General features: G+C 33.5%; 1 protein-coding gene and 1 long non-coding RNA gene across 16 annotated transcripts in view; one reads left to right on the top strand and one right to left on the bottom strand.

The window, feature by feature from the left end:
• LOC126741664 (voltage-dependent calcium channel type A subunit alpha-1) overlaps positions 1-21,005 on the bottom strand; it is a 771,245-nt gene that overhangs the window by 110,551 nt on the left and 639,689 nt on the right. For 10 of the 15 annotated variants that reach the window (XM_050448189.1, XM_050448188.1, XM_050448198.1 and 7 more), the window contains one exon: positions 18,960-19,004. The exons of the other annotated variants lie outside the window; for them this stretch is intronic. In XM_050448189.1, coding sequence (XP_050304146.1) covers positions 18,960-19,004 — 45 coding nt within the window. The remainder of the gene's footprint in view (positions 1-18,959; positions 19,005-21,005) is intronic. 15 annotated transcript variants of the gene reach the window in all.
• On the top strand, positions 8,140-11,836 carry LOC126741676 (uncharacterized). The gene is made up of 2 exons (XR_007662269.1): positions 8,140-8,641; positions 11,407-11,836. It is a non-coding gene; the product is annotated as an uncharacterized LOC126741676 (long non-coding RNA).

The raw sequence follows: 21,005 nt of genomic DNA, 5'->3' as shown, positions 1-21,005 counted from the left end.
AGTTTCTCTTGATCAATATTTATATTCTTCATAACATTTAAACGTGTATGTTATAACATTTAAGTGACATAAATGTGGGCCTAGGTAACCTCCATTTTGTATTCCTCTTATATACTCTTATATTAGGATTATTATATTAGAGCATATCATAATAGGGTCATGTCATCCGACTGCAACACGAAGGAGGGAAACAAGACCTTTGAGTTCCTTTCCATTGCACAGTTTTTTGAATGTTTTAATGACATGAATGTTCAAATAGATATAGCAAGTGACTCTACGGAAGACACAAGACATTATGTTTTATTTATTAACAATCTCCACGCGAGAGGATGAAATGAAATGAAACATGTCAAATAGTTTGACGTCGGCCTTGAACAATGCCTGACCTGGCATTGGTCAAGGTCCTGGTGAGAAATACACCTATTAACGCCGTAAACGTCAATAGATAATTTTGCCAACAGTATTACCTCTTCTCTGGATATTAATTTATCTGACTTTCCCTAATGACTAGGCTCAGAGTTTACAGAGTGTCCAAACCAGGGCCAGTAAACTGAAAGCCCACTAAGTGTAGCGACCCAGGAATGGCTGCCAGATATGATTTATTGGAGGAGAATTTGATACAGCTCTAAAATCAGGGGTTAATAAAGCAACAGTGCTTTTAAATCAGCAAGCAAAGCTCTGGCAAGAAAAAACATCTAATGTCACCAAAGTATAATTAGGGCATAAAACCTCTACATTGTCCACACTTGCAAGTCTTGCAATATACACATATCTCTGTATCATCATACTATTGGTGGTCAGGTTAACAATCTTACTCCGACTTTCGTATTCTATATCGCCATTGTGACCAGAGTAGAACTACATTTTTATAAGGATCAGTTTCTATGTCTTTTTTAATATAAAAAAGCTTTTTCTAAAATAACCTTATTTTGACATGAAACTTATAATTAAAAATATACTTTTTAAAAGCTTTATAGAACCAAATTTATAATACTTTTTGGAAGGCATTGTGTAGAATAGGATAAAGTTAATAAAATAAACATTATTATGGTAGATTTGCATCATTTTACATTGGAATCAAGTTTTTCCATGTTATTGTATTATTAGATTTAAAATCTAAGAATGATTCACTTACTGTTTTCATAATGTTTATCTACTCTATAACTTTTTTCGGGTGGTAAACGGTGCTAACTCGATGACATGATAGTGAGTGATTCGCAAGCACAGTCAGTTTCACAGCCTTTTCTTGATTTTTACCGACCTTAATGGCATCTTTGTTAAAGTTGTGATTCACTCGACTTTTGGTAATTTGACTTAATTTATAATTCCATTGTTCATTCATGGAAATAATTTTCGGTGGTAGGTTTTAACTAAAGTTTGGACTTAATACTTTTTCGGTTTGTTAGGGATTATACTGATTTGCTAGTTTGCTGGCATACATTTTTACTATATACATATAGATGTATATACAGTGCGAACGTAAAGGTTGGAATAAATTCATTTAAAATTCAGGGGTATGTTCAAAAAAAAACGCTCGGACATGTCGATTTTTATTTTTAACTGCGGGTTTTCTTACTATAATTTTATGTATACAGGGTGGCCCAAAAATAAGTTACGGTCATCAACGTAATTTTTTTAAATGTAAACACTTATTTTTTATTTTAGATTTAGGTTCTACATCAAATTCTAAGTACATTTCATGTACCATGTCCTATACCTAAACTCGACCGTTGACGATTGAACACAATAAAAGGCTATTTTTGGAAGAGTTATTTATATCAAGCAAGAATACATAAAAATATTTTAGTTAATTTATTAAGTGTTGAAAATGGCTGCCACGAACCTCTTGGCAATATCCCAGTCGATGCTGAAATTCTTGTAAAACGTTATCGATAACAGAAGGTTCTATCAATCTTATTTCTTCCGTTATTCTAATTTTTAAGTCTTCAATGTTGTTTGGCCGATTAACATAAACTTTGGACTTAAGATACCCCCACAAAAAAAAATCTAAAGGAGTCAGATCCGGCGATCTGGCCGGCCATTCAATTGCACCCCTCCGACCAATCCAACGTCCAGGGAAAACGGTATCCAGGTACTGGCGCACGGGACGAGTGTAATGGGCTGGAGCTCCATCTTGCTGATACCATAAGGAATTATCTAATATATCCGGGTCTTCTGGATCGGGGTATAACGTGGCAAGGCATGGAACCAAGTCATTTTCTAAAAACTCTAAATACTTCTTACTATTCAAGTATCCTTCAAAGAAAAAGGGCCCTATAACCCTGTTTTCAATCACCCCCGCCCAAACATTTACTTTTTAAGGGACTTGGCTGTGGCACTCCATCATCCAGTGCGGATTTTCAGTAGCCCAATATCGGCAGTCTTGCCGGTTTACACTACCATGAAGACAAAACGTTGCCTCATCAGAAAATACAATTTTTTTTGAAAATTGTGGATTAGCATGGCACAAGTCCATAAGTCTCTCACAAAATTCTAAACGCCTATCTGGGTCATCTTCATTTAGTTCATGAACCAATTGAACTTTGTAAGGGTGCAATTTATTTATACCTAAATACTTAACGACGGATGTCTGGGATATCTGATTTTCTAACGCAATATTGCGAGTCGTTTTATGGCAATCTTCTTCAACTGCCAGCAAAACATTTAGTTGCTTCTCTTCTGATATACTTGACCGACCTTTCGTATAATTATCCCTGACATGACCCAAATCCCGATATTTCTGTTCTATTTTACTGACAGTACTTTGAGATATACGTGGCCTATCAGGATACTTGGCATGATAAATTTCACAGACTTCCATCTGAGTGCGCATCCTGTTTCTGTAACCAATCATCATCAAAATCTCTATTCGCTCTCGCTCACCACTAAGACGTACCATTTTTTGAAATTTTAATTCTATCTTTTGATAAACTTAACACAAGCAAAACTTTGCTTAGGCATCTAAATCAAACTAAATTCACTCAAAATTATTTGATGTCAACAAATTGTGAAATGTTAACAATCAAAAACACCAACCACAAATGTAAATAACCAAACAATAACTGATAGGTTGCTTGATATAAATAACTCTTCCAAAAATAGCCTTTTATTGTGTTCAATCGTCAACGGTCGAGTTTAGGTATAGGACATGGTACATGAAATGTACTTAGAATTTGATGTAGAACCTAAATCTAAAATAAAAAATAGGTATTTACATTTTAAAAAATTACGTTGATGACCGTAACTTATTTTTGGGCCACCCTGTATACATAAAATTATAGTAAGAAAACCCGCAGTTAAAAATAAAAATCGACATGTCCGAGCGTTTTTTTTTTGAACATACCCCTGAATTTGAAATGAATTTATTCCAACCTTTACGTTCGCACTGTATATTTATCAAATACAAATTCCTGTATGTTTTCCTCTTTTATAATAAATGACTCTATCCCAATATATAAATCCTTTAACTTATTCATTACATTACATATTATAAGAATGGAATATTATTTTTTTTATATTTTATCAATATTGCAAATTCAATATAAAATATAGCAGCAATATAAATGAAAGATATAAGTAATATTACGTGAGTATTACTACAATACAGCACATTGATGCAATATTACAGTAACATACTCCATGAAATATTCCTATAATATTTCAGCAATGTTGCGGATGCAATGAAAAAAGCGGACATTAAAACATTACTGCAAGACGCAATATTGCAGATGTAATATTCCTGCAATATTTCTGCAATATAATTTGCCGACAGGGATAAGTGGGTTGCATCGAAGGCTTGTGTTCGTTAAATGTTAGCCACAATAATGTTTTTTTTTTATGGAAGTTGTCTAGTCTGCTTTTGAATCTTTTTATTGTCTGCACTCACAACAAGTTCTGGAAGAGAGTTCCATGTACTAACAACTCTACTGATAAGTAAGTGTTTTCTTTGCAGGATAGTAAATTTTTCTGTTTAAAGTTTTTTGAAGTGCTGTCTGGTCCTGTCTGTTCCTGGTAACTTAAATGTGCCTTTTACAGCTCCATAATAGTTGCCCTGGAAGATTTTATAAGTTTCTTTATCTTTTTTTTCAGAGTTGTTAAATTGAATAGTGTTTTTAGAAATCAATCATCGTGTGACTCAGACTCTTTCCAAGAGCTCTGTGTCTTCAGGTTTTCCGTTACTACAACCTCCAAGTCTCTTTGCTCATTTACAGCTCATATATCTGTGCTGTTGATATTATAAATAACTTTTGGGGTTGCTTCTTCTTATATGCAGAATAGTGCATTTGTCGGTGTTGAGTTTTATAGGCCAGTTTTCAGTTCAGGATTTTACGGTTCGTATGTCGGCTAAGAATTTGTCAAAATCAGTCAACGGATTGCAGTAAAACTTCCTGTCATCTCTAAAGGCTTGACTATTAGTTTGCTACTTTTTATCTAGATCCGCATTTTAGCATTTAAATAGGACTAAACCCTAAACAACGCCACTAAGTACTGCCTTTTGCTCTGAAAGCTATCTATTGACCCTTGCTCTAAACATTTTAAATTTGTGTGTGCCCTCCATGAATGTCAATATTCTAGCAGAATGATTTAACTTGTGAAGGATCATCATAAAGCATGCCTAGACCCTCACTCGGAAAGTTCACTACGTTTAAGCCCCAACAGGTGCTTTTTTTTAATATCGCATAATAGAAAGCGGTAAAAGAAGTTAAAACTCGAATCTCAGGTATTCGAGACCAGTGGATCAAACCTGCTCCTAGTTTATGCCGACAATTAATGCGTCATATAAGTAAAAGAACTATTTTACGAGGTCAAAACAATATATATGCATGTTTTAAGAGTAGGCGGAGCTAGGAAAGGACAAAATATGACCATGGACTTTAAAAATATAAAACATTTTAAATACTTAGGGTCCAAATTTACCAAAAGTAAGCTAACAGGTGCTTATACGCTCTAAAGGATATACTAAAGTCCAAATACGTGATCAGGAGAATGAAAATCAAAACGCACCAGACCGTGATAAGACCCGTGATGATGTATGACTGCGAAACCTGGACTCTTACAGTGAAAAATGAGGAAGTGATTGGAAGATTCAAAAGAAAATTGCTCAGAACATTTTTCGGATCGATAAAAAACCAAGATACGCAAACCTACTGAAGCTTAAAAAAATATTTAATTAGTCAGATCTGATCTTCAATTAACCTCATAAAGGCCTAAAGGTTTATATGGCACGTACTAAAACAGCCAAATGATAGAATGATCCCCTTAATATGAAACAGAGCATAAAAAAGAAGACGACAACTTAAAAGACCGAGATTAAGGTGGTTTGATGATATAACATAGGACCTCCGGAAAATAGGCATCGGGAATGGCCTGTAATCTACAAAAAACCGAGACAAATAGAGATAACTTCTTGCTTCAGCGAAGTCCAATCAGTGGCTGGTAGCTCTACCGAGTAAGTAAGTATGTAAGATGCACTCTATGTACTCCCAGGCAACACTCTAAGATTAGCTTCCTCCTCTTCAGATTCGGGCAACCATATAATTTTTTTCTGTCACTATTCAAGCATTAATTCTGGGCCTGGCAAAGCAGAAATTTTACTTTTCAAATAGCTGCCATCTTACCGACCCACTCATACTATTATCCTATACTATACACATTGACGGAGGATATGTTTCCACAAATATGTAATGACCATCGTACCGTAAACGGATATTCATTATCCGTTTGTCACTACATTTATTACCGTTCCTTTCATTGTATGCTGGGTTTCATAAAAATTATTTACCGCTCTTTCTTTAATACACGTTAAGATACCGTCATTTGCGGACTTTGCTTCATTCTCTTCAAATCTGTATAAATTTTCACATTTTATTTTTTCAATATTTAAATCATTTATTCTTAATTCTGTATATTTTATTGAGGAAGTGTTTGAAAAACTTGTGATAGCCTATTAGGATAAAATTTAATAAAAAACAAAATTTAAAAGATAGAACAATTCATCTTATCGAATAAAATTAATTGTGCTATTTTTATATAAAAGTATTGAAAGATACTAGTCCTAGTACAAATTTGGTTACCACTTGTACTACTACTATTAGCAGAAAAAAACGTCACCACAAACCAAGGCCCTAATTTTATAGTCACTTTAGACTAAAGAATTTCCATCGACAGATACCCCGTATATGTAAACTGTCTTAAAATTATATTAGTCTGACCAGGATATTAATAAGATATTTTTGCCTCAAATTAGTAAATCTTACATCTTCTTTCTTGAAAGAATTTGGCCATTTAACAAGTTATTTTAATCGATATCCTGTAAAATATTCAACTAAGTAAATTCTATCTAGTAACTAAATCAACTATTCTAATCTACAAAATAACTAAAACATAGAACTAAAAAGTTTTTTTTTATTGTATTTACATAAATAAAATGTGTACATAGTGTTTTGGTGTAGTTTGGTGTTCTTTTGTGAGTATGTACTTACCAAAACACTCGTTATTCCTTACTTTTTTATGAAAACTATCAGAGATAGAAATGAAGAAGACATGCATCATGCAAATTACTGATGTTACAGTTTTGATTCCAAGATTTCAAAACAGGCATTGCAATTATTTTAGAACATAACGAAAATATCAATAATTTGTAAAGAGTATAGATTATTATATATACCACTGGCTAATTTCTTTCGCAATACCCATACATTAGGATGCAATAGAAATTCATAGTTAAAGAAAGAACGATAATGCTTCACTAGTAGTTGTTCGAGAAGAAAGTACGAAAAACGTTATCGTTCTTCTTTTTAACTTGTGACTTAGATATTCGATTATGATATTCGATATATGATTTTCACACCTCAGATCTAAGTTAGCCAGACGTCGATACCCATCCTAATGTACTAATAAATAGTTTAATATAATTTTTATTGCTAATTAGATATGTATTTTATATACTCGCTCTACTTAACTTAAAGTTCTTTACTTCTAAATACAAAAAAATCAAATGTAAAGTATTGATAGACCTTATTCGATCCAACCTAAAAGTATTACAATAATTTCAGATTAATAAATAAAGATTCTAATTGTGAAGAAGCAATCAAAGCTATTTCCAAATGTAAGAAACAGATTCCTCGTGCTTGAAAAAATTCAGGCACTGTTCTGTACTTAGTACCACAGTTAATCAATTTTATTTTCTTAACTTCTTTCTGTAGTTAGGCATTCTGTATCTTAGGTATTAGTAATCATGTTGGAAATTGACACAAAATAAGTTATTTATCTTGGTTACTCTAGAATTTCCGCTACCTAAATTTGTTCACCTAATGAAAAAATATCAGGTGTTCTATGTGATAAGCATTATGACGGATTGACTACAAAAAAATACAGTATGATGATGTCACTGAAATACATCCACAACCTATTCCTTGTACCTAAACCATCAAGTTGTTTAAGACAATCAAAGCAGACCTAACATATATTTCAATAGTTTTGACACAGCATAAAGATACCAGCAGTCGCACTTCAATAAAAAATACATTGGCTTGAATAAGCGAGTTCGCTGCATGTGTACTAACGCAGGCGCGGCATAGTTGCTTATAGTAGGGATGCCGCTGATACTTGCCACGGTCCACGCGGCTTTTGCCTTGGCTAGAGCCGGACTTAAACATTTTTTTAGATATTATTATCTTGTAAAATAAAAATACCTACATAGTACAAATATTTATTTTTTAATATTAATAAAGTTCATACATTAACAAAATATTTAAACAAAAATAAACCTCGCATTTCTACATCTACCAACGACGATATAGAAGAAACGAAGAAAAGAACGTGCAGGAAGTTAATTAGGTATGTACCATAAATTTAAGAGACCATTCTTTGAGTAATTTCAAAACAAAAAGTTCATATAATGGCATGGCTAAAGATGCTATTAGTTCGCTTATATTTTCGAGCGGAGTGCGACTGCTGGTTTCTGTATGCTGTGGTTTTGATTTGGATTTGTTAATTAAAGTTGGCAGCATGTGTAAAAAGTCTTATTAAGCATCAACTGTCAGACTGTCATTTAACTTCATCTCTATTGTGATCTCTATGGCATATTACCCCGACTACAGTTGGTTTGACAGTGCTATATTTTATCACCCTAAAAATCTCACTGATGTATTAAAAAAAAACAAATTTAGTGGTAAAACCGCTAATTTGGCAGCATTGGCTAAGCTTCCACGCGTCTCCAGAGATATCGTGCGGTGTGCCTACTTGCGTCAATCCGGAAAAACGAAGAATAGCTGATTTTCGCAGCGTTGCCTATATCGTTAAAATAATTAGGAAATTGTTGGGGTTTTATTTTCACTTATTATTGGCCCAATTATTTTAGTTGCTTATTAATGGCGCAACCGCAAAGAGCTCCAATATAAAAGTCCTTTAACCTCTCATATCCAAACGTCAAATTTACTCCATCTGTCAAATAAAAAATTTAGCGTCCTTTTTGGTTTTTGCGTCTAGCCGAGCCTCGTTCCAGAATTGTTAAATTTAATTTGATCTAAACAAGAAAAATAATCGCAATGCCACGCGGAAGAAAGTTTGATATGAATTCGTATTCACTCAAAGATCAAGTTAAGGTTTTTGAAGCAGTCACCACTTTGCTAAATAGCCCGTAAGTTAATATTTTAATTCAGAGTTTTTTGACAGGTCAGAAAATCATGCGTTATACCAATATTATTATTATTATTATTATAATTTTTGCCTTGCGGCAATCACACTCCCGTTTTACGGGGAACATTCACTTATCCCAGATATCTAAGATATCAAAAGGATTAAGCTCTGAGGGGACCCTTTCCAGGTTGTCGGGCTCTGGATGGTGTTCGGTCTTCTGTACCCATGAACTTTCTGACGACCCGTGCTGTCCCCAGTACCACCGCTTTTTGCATGTTTTTATAGTGGTGCTCACTTAGTCCCAGTTGTTTAAGGTTCTCTACAAGGGTTTTTGGTATAAGTCCATTTGACGAGATTATTATCGGAATTATTTGAACATGCTCCATCTCCCATTGCCGTCTGATTTGCCCTTCAAGATCTCGATATTTGATGATCTTTTCGTTGTATTTTTCTTGAAGGTTCTTGTTATTAGGTATAGCAACGTCAATCAGCGTGGTTCTCCTTAGTCGCTTATCCACCAGGATAAGATCTGGTCTATTGTTGACAGTTCTTTGGTCGGTGAGAACAGTTCGGTCCCAGTACAATTTATACTCGCCATTTTCAAGAACTGGCTCTGGAGTATAATTGTAATATGGAACTTTGTCCGTCCTCAAGAGGTTCAGTTTAACTGCAAGTTCTTGGTGCAGTATTTTTCCCACGCAGTCATGACGTGCCTTATACTCAGTTTGGGCAAACGTTTGATATCCTCCCGTTATGTGTTATATGGATTCTGTCACTTGGCATCCATATCGACATTTGTCACTCTGTACTGAAGGATCCGAAATAATGCACTTCAAGTAGTTTCTAGTTGGAATAACTTGATCTTGTATGGCCAAGAGGAAACCTTCCGTTTCGGGAAACAGTTGTCCTGAAGCTAACCGGTAGTTCGACGCGTTGGTGTCGACATGTCCCTGGCTAACCTCGTTGACGTGTCTCCCGTGCAGTGGTTTTTGTGCCCATGATCGATGTTTTTCTTCATCAGTGATGTGGTGACTTTCGATTTCGCGATTCTTCAGCTTCAGAGGTGTAGAGTCATCGACCTCGCATATAGCACGGTGCAGAGCGGACGATCTAGCCTTTTCATGAAAGAAATTTCTCAGAACTGAAATATGTCGGTCTAACTGTTTGCCAATGTCTGCCAATCCTCTACCTCCCTGATGTCTTGGTAGCGTAGTTCTTTCTGTGGCACATCGAGGGTGGTGTTTTTGAGCCTTAGTCAATAATGTTCGTGCCTTCCGTTGCAAGTTCTGGATGTCCGTCTTGCTCCATCCCACAATTCGAAAGGAATATGTTAGTGCTGTACAGGCATACGTATTCAATGCCTTAAATAGATTCTTACTGTTGAGGCTCGTTTTCACTATGTGCTTTACTCTTGTTGTAAACTCAGCAGTGAGTTTATCTTTCATTGTTCGGTGGTCTATTCGCGCTGCCTGCACCATTCCCAGGTATTTGTATGTATCACCCTCTTCCATGGCATGTTTGGCCATCCTGCATCTCGAAGGATCCCGGCTGCATCTTTCCTTGTACAATGTTGTTAATACGACACTTATCCAGCCCAAACCTCATTCCGATATCAGCAGAGAATTCCTCCACGATGTTCAGCATCTGATCCAGTTGATTACTAGTGGCACCCATTAGCTTTAGATCGTCCATATAGAGCAAATGATTGACTCTTGCGATTTCCTTACTATTCTTCTTAATAGCAAAGCCGTAAGAGGTGGAATTGAGTCGAGATGATAGAGGATTCATGGCTAAATAGAACCAAAGTGGACTCAGAGAGTCGTCCTGGAATATACCCTTACGGATCGGTATTGTGTTTGTCTCAATACTCTCTCCAGTAGGAAGTTGTAGATGCATAGTTGTTCTCCATATCGCCATTGTGCTCTCCAGTAAAGTCACAATGCGTTCATCTATTTTATATATCCTAAGGACATCAATAATTATATCAATATCATATTATTATTATTATTATTATTATTAATTAGTTGCCGCCTTGCAATATACATGCATAATATCGATATTTTTAAATTATGATGTCGATATACTTGCGTATATGTACAATATTGTACAGCGATATTTTAATACTTTATTGGATCATAATAATATGTTGACATATACAGGGTATATTAAATATGTAAATGAAAATACAGAGGATATTACAACATTATAAACAATTTCTTATTTCGAAAATCATATAGAAGAACATAATCATATTGTACCACAGAAATTAATAGTTTAAATTTTCCAAAATTTCTAAAAATGAAATACCAAAAAAAATTAACTAAATCAAAGTTTCAATAAAAAAACTTATTTATTTTGGTGACGCCGTCTAACTTTGGCTCTTCGGTGTACAGGATTACTCTTGAAAATAAATTAAAGAAAATTTAATTACATCCATTTTTGTGTTTCACTTACTGTGTAGCCAGAAAATTAAATTAAAAAAATGGCTACAGAGAGGGATACAAATTTTTGTTTTTAAGCTTTCCTCATAGACCACTATAACTGACAAAAAACAACATCTATATGGATTTTTTAAAATCATAGACCTTTTTAGGTGCCAGATTTACTCTAATTGTTTAGAAACTTTTGAAAATACTGAATATATAGGGGAAAACTTATAAAGTAATAAGATTCTCAAACTAAACTCAAAAATAATAAGATTCTAAAAATTAAAATAACCCATTTAAATATGTTTTTTAAGATATTAACTTTCTCTATACTTTATAGGGACTTCCTTGCTCAATGCTATCCTGACGGAGGGGTAAGACTAATGGAGGTGAGAAGAAATCTTGAAAGGGCAATCATAGCCAAGCAGAATGCGAAATGTCCTAACACTAGGATCCATCTCATGGAGTTGACGGTGGATCATTCATTTCCAAACCATGGAATACGCTGCAAGTGTAGCGCTGAACTGGCCGAAGAATTATTCAAGACCATGTTGAAGACCACAGAAGTGAACTTCATTAACAGATTTGTGGAAGGGCCCATATTTGGAGGCATATTCTATGGCGTGGCCTTCGTTTTCTACATGTTCTGCATTTATTGGATCGTTCGCTGGTGCAGGTTCATTTACGGCATTCAATAAGGAATTCTATTTAATTGAAATTCAATTTATTGTTATTTGTTTATTAAGATATTTATTATACTGCTCTGGTTACTTAATTGTTTCAATTATTTGTAATCTATTGTTTATTTGTTTATGAAGATAATGATCTGGGAGTTCAGTTGAACTTAATTATCTAATTTAGTCAATATATAATCACGTTATTGAGTTCGTGTCATGTTTGAAAAAACTTGTGAGGTTTTCCTGACATGATAATTATCGTGTATTGAAACTTTAAAAATAAAAACAAATAAAAATATTTATTGCTCTTATTAAAAGATTTTAGTTCTATAAATTTATGAAATATACACTGTTTTGTAACCAAAAGATGCTAGAAATACTTATTTGTAAGTTATAAAACTTTTTTTAATTTTAAGAATGGACTTATAGGAAGTGAAACTTGTTTTGCAATATTCCGAATAATTTTTAATTCTTACGTCTTTATCAATTCGGTCCGTCTAATAATTGACGATTGCTATGGTTGGTCAAATAATAAGCCCCTCTAAAATTCTGCGATTTGAATCTTTATTGAGATTCGAATTTTACGAATGGTACTAAGTTAAAGATTTGTATTGGTACTAAATCTAAATGTTTGACGTTAAGTATCAAGTTTATAAATTTCCAGATTCTTTGAATGCGCAACAACCTAACATAAATGTGGGTGCAGAATCCATAATGTGAGAGAAGACTTTTATAATAAGATGTTTTTTTATCAAGTGGTAGGAGGTAAGCTTTTTGCAACATTTTTTAAGTTAAGTCTTAAACGGGAGACTTTATGTCCTAACTGCATATTGATGCAGTTAGGACATAAAGTAGACACAAACATAAAGACAATAAGACATAAAGACATAACTACGGTACGAAACTATACAGGGGGAATCGTTAGGTCGTTTTATGAAAAAAAGTTCCTATGAACGTATGTCGGAAGTTGCTATGTTTCTGAGATACAGAGCGATAAAAGTTCAAAAAAATAACGGTATTTTAAAAATACTATAACTATCCTTAAAACGATTTGGTTGAAATTTGGTGCAGTTATTTGAAGTTATAAAACGCTTATTTAGCTGTAACTAGATTGAAATTATTAGGTCCAGTGGCGTGTCAGTGGGCCACCACATGCTTATTGTTGAGAAAAAAACAAGGCCAATAATTGTTTTGCAGCTTTTTATTTATTTTTGTATTAAGGCAACTAAAAATACAACTTTTTCGTATCTTATATTATCTTCATATTTGGCTTTGTTTTCAAAAGAAAAAATTAAAGTATCTTTAACTCATTCTAAAAATTATCCATGGACGACAACATGAAATAAAAACCAATTAATTTGATAAACAATTTCGACCTTAAAGTAAATGAGCAAAATACATGATTGCTAACGATTTATCATTGAGTATCTGACACGCTCAAAAATACCTGGAGTATCCCTTATGATATTGCAATTGACAATTATTCTGGCTTGATTGTTGTCAAATTTACGATTCAACTTCTGTAACTCGTTGTTTCAAATGTAATAATTTTGGGCATTCTAATAAATTCTGTAAAAATAAAATTGTTTGTCCTCTATGCTCAGGCTCACACGAATTTAAAAAATTGCAATGTCTCAGAAGATAATTAGTAAGTACAAGTGTAGTAACTGTAGTTTTGTAAAAGATAGATTTAAGTTAGACATAGACACCAAACACGCTTCTTGGAATTACAAAAATTGTTATTCATATAAGCAAATTAATGCAAAGTATAAATTTGAAATATTTGGGTCCACTCTGTAGCAATCATCAGGTTCACACCGCTCTTCCTTCTCGCTTTACGACACTCTCTCGCTTCAACTTAACTCTTATGGCTGCAGTGGCTTTCAGTCGATCGAGACCCGGCAGCAGCAGCGTACTGACGACCTTTGCATCTATTATCAGAATACCAATGGCCTTCCCTCGAAAACAAAATCTTTTTTCAATTCTGTACTAACGTGTACATATGATATTATCGCTATTACAGAGTCTGGGCTGAATGATGAACTTTTTCCGAACGAATACACAGCATATCGCTGTGACAGAAACTACGCCGAGATGAGTGAGGATAAGGGGGGTGGTGTTATATTGGCGGTTAAACAAACTTTTTCTGTAGTAAACCTAAAATTGGTTCTTTCTAACGATTTGCGTAGCATCATAGAAATCATTGGCCTAAAAACAATTATTAATCACACCAATCTTTTTATTATCTTAACTTACATCCCACCCGGACGTTTTTCAGAGAGTGTTTCAGAGGATTTTGAGAATGTTTTTGATTACATTTCAACGCTAACGTACCTTTACAATTCAAAAATTATGTTTCTAGGAGACTTTAATATTCTAGAGTACATTTTGTATTCGAAAGGAGCTAATCCGTCATTTAGAGTTAACCAACTTAATAATTTGTTAGAATTTTTTGATTGGAAACAAATAAATTTTATTGAAAATATCCAGGGACGGTTCTGGATCTCGTTATAACATCTCGATCAGATCTTTGTAAAGTACAGAGATGTCATGATTTCTTAGTTAAAGAAGAAGATATTCATCCAGCCTTATTGATTGAGTTTAGATTTAACCTTGACAAAAAATAAATAGCGGTAAAGTTGTAAATATTTTTTATAATTTTAAAAAAGCAGACCTAAGAATTTTATATTAGAGCTTTCTTAACATTAACTGGAATATATTGGAATCTGTGAATAATATCAATTCGGCCGTCGAACTTTTCTATAATAAAATTTATAATTGTCTTGATAACTGTGTCCCTAAAACTGCCAGGCATAAACGATCTTATGCACCCTGGTTTACCTCTGAAATTATTGAATCAATTAGAAATAAACATAGCTCGTGGAAGAAATATAAGCGTTTTCATCAACAATATGATTTAACTAAATTTAGAGAGCTGCGATCGAAAATCAAAAAAGATATTGAACTGTCACACAGACAATACTGTGTTAATCTTGAAAATAATTTATTTTCCCAACCAAACAATTTTTGGAAGCTAATTCAAAGCTCACAAAATAACAATTTGTTACCTCAAAATATGACTGACCAACAGGGAATGATTATGTATGATCCTCAAGCTATTGGAAACGCATTCGCAGATTTCTTTAAAAGTGCGTATATTTCTTCTACTGCTACACAACCTGGCAACAATGCTCAAAACATATTTGCAAATACCATCATTATATCCAGATTCACGGAAGATAAAGTATTACGAGCTCTTAAAATGATTAAACCAAAAGCAACTGTTGGACCCGACAAAATTCCTGCTTTCCTTCTCTGTGATTGTGCCATAGCTTTTGTTAAACCATTAACTTTACTTTTTAATTTAGCGTTAAAACAAGAAAGCTTTCCTGATCTTGGGAAAATATCTAAAATTATTCCTGTACACAAAAAGAGTGACAAAAATCTTATAGAAAACTATCGCCCTATAACAATAATTAATAACTTTTCTAAATGTTTTGAGCATGTTCTACATACTGCTTTATATCCATCAATGAAACATCTGATTGACAGTAGACAACACGGTTTTATGAAGGGCAGGTCTACCACAACAAATCTAGTTTCTCTTACTGAATTTATAACTGAATCAATAAATAACAACTCTCAAGTCGACGTCATATATACGGACTTTTCTAAGGCATTTGACCGACTCGAACATGGCATTCTCGTTAACAACTTCGATCGAATTTATGGATTTTCTTCCGGCCTAACGAATCTTTTTAGATCCTACTTGAGTGACCGCCCCCAGTACGTAGAATGCTATGGTCTAAGCTCGGCAAAGATTGTTGCCGCCTCTGGAGTCCCACAGGCCTCAATTTTGGGACCGCTTTTTTTCAACTCATTTATTAATAAAATATCTGATGAACTTTCTGTAAATAGTCTATTATACGCGGACGATAAAAAAGTTTTTTATAGAATTAACAGCATTTTGGACTGTATTTTACTTCAAAGTGACTTAAACAAACTTAATGCATGGTGCAAAAATTATAACCTGCCTCTAAATGTTGCTAAATGTAATGTTGTTTCTTTCAGTTTAAAGAAAAAAATAATTATTTATGACTATACCATAGACAATGTCACAGTCCCTAGATCAACAGTTTTGAATGACTTAGGTGTAACATTTGATAGCTCTCTTTCTTTTCAGCCACATATTACAGATATTGTCAAACGTAGCTACAGAATGCTAGGTTTTGTAATACGTAACTCTCATAACACTGCACAACAAATCGAAGGTTATTTTATGTTGACTGAAATATTTTTATTGTTGTTTACTAATTCGAGGCATCTGATTTCGAATCTGTCGTCAGTTTTACTCTAACAGCTCGAGTTGTTTAGATATAGCTACGTTCTTCTCATTTATCTTTATTTTTGGTTTTTTATCTATTATAGTCGCGTTTTAGATAAATTATTGTAATTTTCATCATGACTTCGCTAAGAAGGGTCTGCATTAACGATCCGAATTGTTTTTGTTATATTTGTGGTGAATATGTTTTTCAAAAATTTCGATTGAATATGTCAGACTTTGTGAAACGAGCGTATTTAGAGTGTTTTGGTTTTCCTTTGGAAACAGATAACAAGTGCTGGATGCCCAATATTGTGTGCAAAATTTGTGTTGAAGAATTACGTTTATGGGCCACTAAGAAGAGACTCTCTTTTAAATTCCAATCCCCAATGATTTGGCGTGAACCTTTAAATCATCACGATGACTGCTATTTTTGCGTTGATAATATAAAAGGAATCAACAAGACGAACCGCTCCAAATGGATTTACCCCACATCAACATCAGCTGTGAGGCCTGTAAGGAGCTCAAAAGATACATCTTTACCATTACCATCTACATCTACAGAAAGTTCTGATGAATTGAATGAACTGAGTAGCATGAGCGATGACGAGTTTTTTTCAGAAAATCTCTTTGAACCAAAACCATTCGATCAAAGTGCACTTGATGATGTAATTAGAGACCTTGGACTATCCAAAACTTCGTCTGAATTATTGGCCTCCAGATTAAAAGAGAGAAATCTTTTAACTAAAGAAACTAAAGTTTCTTATTACCGCACTCGAGAAAAAGACTTACTTCCCTTTTTCGCTGAGGAGGATAATTTTGTATTTTGTACTAATATTTCTGGTTTAATGACTGCCATGGGCTTGCAGAAATATGAACCAATCGATTGGCGTTTATTTATTGACTCGTCAAAACGGAGTTTGAAGTGTGTACTATTGCACAACGGAAATAAACTAGGCTCCATACCAATAGCACATTCAACTAAAGTTAAGGAAGAATACCCCACAATAGCACTGGTCATGAACAAAATCAAATATAACGATCATAAATGGGTGATTTGCGTTGATCTTAAGATGGTGAACTTCCTTTTAGGACAACAAGGAGGCTACACTAAATATCCTTGTTTTATGTGTTTATGGAATAGTAGAGCAAAATCAGAACATTGGTCAAGAAAAGAATGGCCCTCTAGGGAAGCACTACTTCCAGGTAGTCTTAATGTTATAAATGAACCTCTAGTGCCACTAGATCGTATCATATTGCCACCCCTGCACATTAAACTAGGTTTAATGAAGCAATATGTTAAGGCATTAAATAAAGATGGTGAATGTTTCAAATATATTTCAAGGAAATTTCCAAGTCTAAGTTCAGAAAAACTCCAGGCAGGTATATTTGATGGTCCACAAATTCGCAAGTTGGTAAACGATCCTAATTTCACCAGCTCAATGTCAGAAATTGAGAAGAATGCATGGGATTCCTTTGTTTGGGTTATCCAAAATTTCTTAGGTAATAGGAAGGGTGATGATTACATTGCGCACGTCGAAGAGATGTTGTCACACTTCCAGCGACTTGGATGTAACATGAGCATCAAAGTGCACTTCCTAGACAGCCATTTACACCATTTTCCTGAAAATCTCGGTGACATGAGTGAAGAACAGGGTGAACGATTCCACCAAGATCTTCGAACCATGGAGGAACGATTTCAGGGTCGCTGGGATGCACATATGTTGGCCGATTTTTGCTGGAGTATTCAGAGTAGCAGTTCATTCAAAACTAGTAGAAAATCATATAAAAGAAAATTCCTGAGTGTATAGTTCTTGTAATTAAAAATGTTTGTACGTTGAGTGTATTTTTAATTCCCAAAAAATACTCCCTCCTTTTAACTCAAAAACTAGAGCTGACACATATAAACTGATGACATTATTTAATATCAGCATTAAAAATAAGCCTAGAATCATAAAAATATTCCATGCAACATACATGCTGTTGGGCGGTGTAATTTTAATAATATCCTCAGCCTAAAAATCTTATTCTTCTCATATGTCAGATCCATACTTAAGTATGCTTCTCAAGTTTGGTCCCCTTATTACCAAAACCATATAAATGAGATTAAGGGTATACAGAGAAAATTTCTAAAATTTCTTTGCTATAAATGCGATGGAGTGTACCCAGAAACCGGTTTTCCACATGCACGGTTACTGGAAAGATTTTTCTTTCATTCTTTAGAAGATAGAAGAAAATCTGCTGATTTGCAGTTTCTATATAAATTAGTGAACAACTTAATCGACTTGCCAGAATTATCACAAAATATGTATTTTTTTTTCCCATTCAGTAATTGGATGTATTTCTGTTGAATGGCGTAAATAAAATAAAATAAAGAGCCGCACTGTATACTTATACAACGTTAATATCTTTTCTATGGTTTATAAGTGGTCTGTCACTTATGGTAATTAAATGATAATTTAGAGTTATAGAGCCAGCAAAGTTAAGAGCAGATGCAGAGGCAAGTATACAATTTCAATACTTAATCTGAAGGAAACTATAAGATGTTTGTGCTAAGTGAGCTCAATCAAAGATTGTATCTTGTCCATTATCTCACAGAAGCTTAACAGATTTTTTCAAAGTTACCATTATAAGATGAGTTGGCTATAGACATGTATCTTTAATATTAATTTTTTTTCTTTACCTAAACTTTTCAATGTAGTAGTAACTAACTCGACAAATCAAAAATATAATATAACCTTAATTCGTGCATACCTTCATATTAAGCTCTAATAAGTAATAGTATACCATATATAAACTTTAATATAATATAACTAATATTTACTATATTATATTTAATTTACGTTTTTGGTTATGTTTAAAATGCAATGCCTGTCGAAACCAGAGAAAACAAACCTTTAAAAATTTTCCAATAAGGGCTGCGACATCTAGCTCTTTAGTCTAAAAATATAAAAACACTATAAATCTAAAAGTACTATCATTGTGACTAACATTATATCTACTATTAGTGCAGTTCAAAAAAACTGACATGCTAAGACTATACCTTGATGACATTACGTATCTATAGGATTTTTACCCAACTTTCTAGAGTCTAGTTGTCTATTACTGGCCCAAAGAAGTATATAGATATTGTCAAAAATATACTGTTTAATTAAAAAACACCTAAATTCTATGGGAAAAACTGTAAAAACAAAGGAAGATAGATTGCTAGAGTTGTAAGACTTCTAAAATTTAATAGGTTTGCCTAAAGGTGGTAATTTATTTTACAGTAACTTAAATTAAAAAACCAATAAAAAGAGACAGTCTTAAAGTATTGGTGATTTTTTAAAGATTTAAAAGTCTAAAATTATAATAAAAACCACTACTGTCAAAAATAATTTCTTAGCCAAAAAGGTAATATTTGACTTTGCTTCTCGCATTATCCCCAAAGAAGTAATTAGAAATTAGCTAAATGTTGAATGAAAGTGTGTTGAATATAATATATCTTCACTGTAAGTTCAAAGAGGGACTTAATTCAACAGATCTTAAAACGCAGAGGAACTATGGTTTCCTAGAGAATCTCAAATATCCCTATTCGTTCAGTTGTTAGTATCATATATTAATAAAAACGAGTCGCTAACAATACTAGAAATTTTGTTTTCAAAAACGTTCATCAACATGATATTTTAAGGTGGAAAATACGTTTTACGAAAAAACGAATTCTTGATTGAATTCATCAAGTGCGGAGATTTATGAAAAAAGGTAAACGAGGAATTAATTTTGTAATTTGACTTGTTCTAATTATTGATTTGACTGGATATAGATTTCAAGTCAATAACACTTAAAATAACAATTATTCATGTGTTTGCTTAAACAATATGGTAAAAATATCTTTATAAATGTACAATCGCTAATAAGCAATCTTTGACTATATGTATACAAGCATTTTAATTTAATCATCTGTAGGTATTTTAAGTTACAGTCTGGAGAAACTTATAAAAAATATATTTTTTTCTTTTAAAAACTGTTGACATAAAAATAAATATATTTCCTAAAAAAATTATTTGTTTTATTTCTCCTATAAAAATAACTATTATAATCCTTGGAAATTCCAATATCTTGCATAAAATTATACCGAATCCTTAATAAGGGCAATAAAACCCATTTATGGTCATAATCTCATGATAGTGCTACCAAAATGGCAATAATATTATCTTATATAAAATTTCAGGTACTTTGCGCTATAAATAATCGAACAGGTTTCTCAGATCAGGTATAAAAGGACCCACCCTTTGGCAAATCCAACTATATCCTCTGTAACAGTCCAGCAGTAAAAAACCCTTTAAGATGTCCGACGCAATTACCTTTAACAATAGTTTTTTAAATGTGAATCACCACACCTTTAAAGTTAGTGCAGTGAGATTCAACGGAGACGTGTGTTGGGCTTGTGTCAGAAAACAATGTCCGGCCAGAATTGAAATCGACAGAAACCATCGGAAGTTCGACTGGAAGAATTACCACATTCATCTGGTGATAGTCCCAAAGAGTCAATTGATGGTGCAATATTCATTAGCCAGGGGACTTAAAAGGAAAAGAAGTGAAATGGAGGGACAGAGCAGTCCGGATAATACGAAGGGAGAAGAGAGTGCAAAGAATACAGAGCAGCAGAAACAATATTGGATGGTTCCGCAAAGACCCAAGGCAGAAAACCTGAGGAGAACCGTGCTACGACTGAATTTTTATAAGGAAATAATGAGAAGAAAGTATGCCAAAAAATCGTAGTTTCTTTCAAGAGATTGTTTTATTAATTTTTTTGTAAAAGTCGTTAGCATGTCTCAAAGGAAGCAGCCTGGGATATTCAATGCAGTATTAAATAAGCAGAATGTTAAAAAATTATTGTTTGTACAAATGTTAATTAATTAGTTGTTGTTAATAAATTATTTGTCTAAGAAAAACTTTTCG

This window comes from Anthonomus grandis, chromosome 10, assembly GCF_022605725.1.
Source record: "Anthonomus grandis grandis chromosome 10, icAntGran1.3, whole genome shotgun sequence".
NCBI classification, from domain to species: Eukaryota; Metazoa; Arthropoda; class Insecta; order Coleoptera; family Curculionidae; genus Anthonomus; species Anthonomus grandis.
Note: the sequence above shows the minus strand (reverse complement) of the source record. Positions and strands in the feature narration are given on the sequence as shown.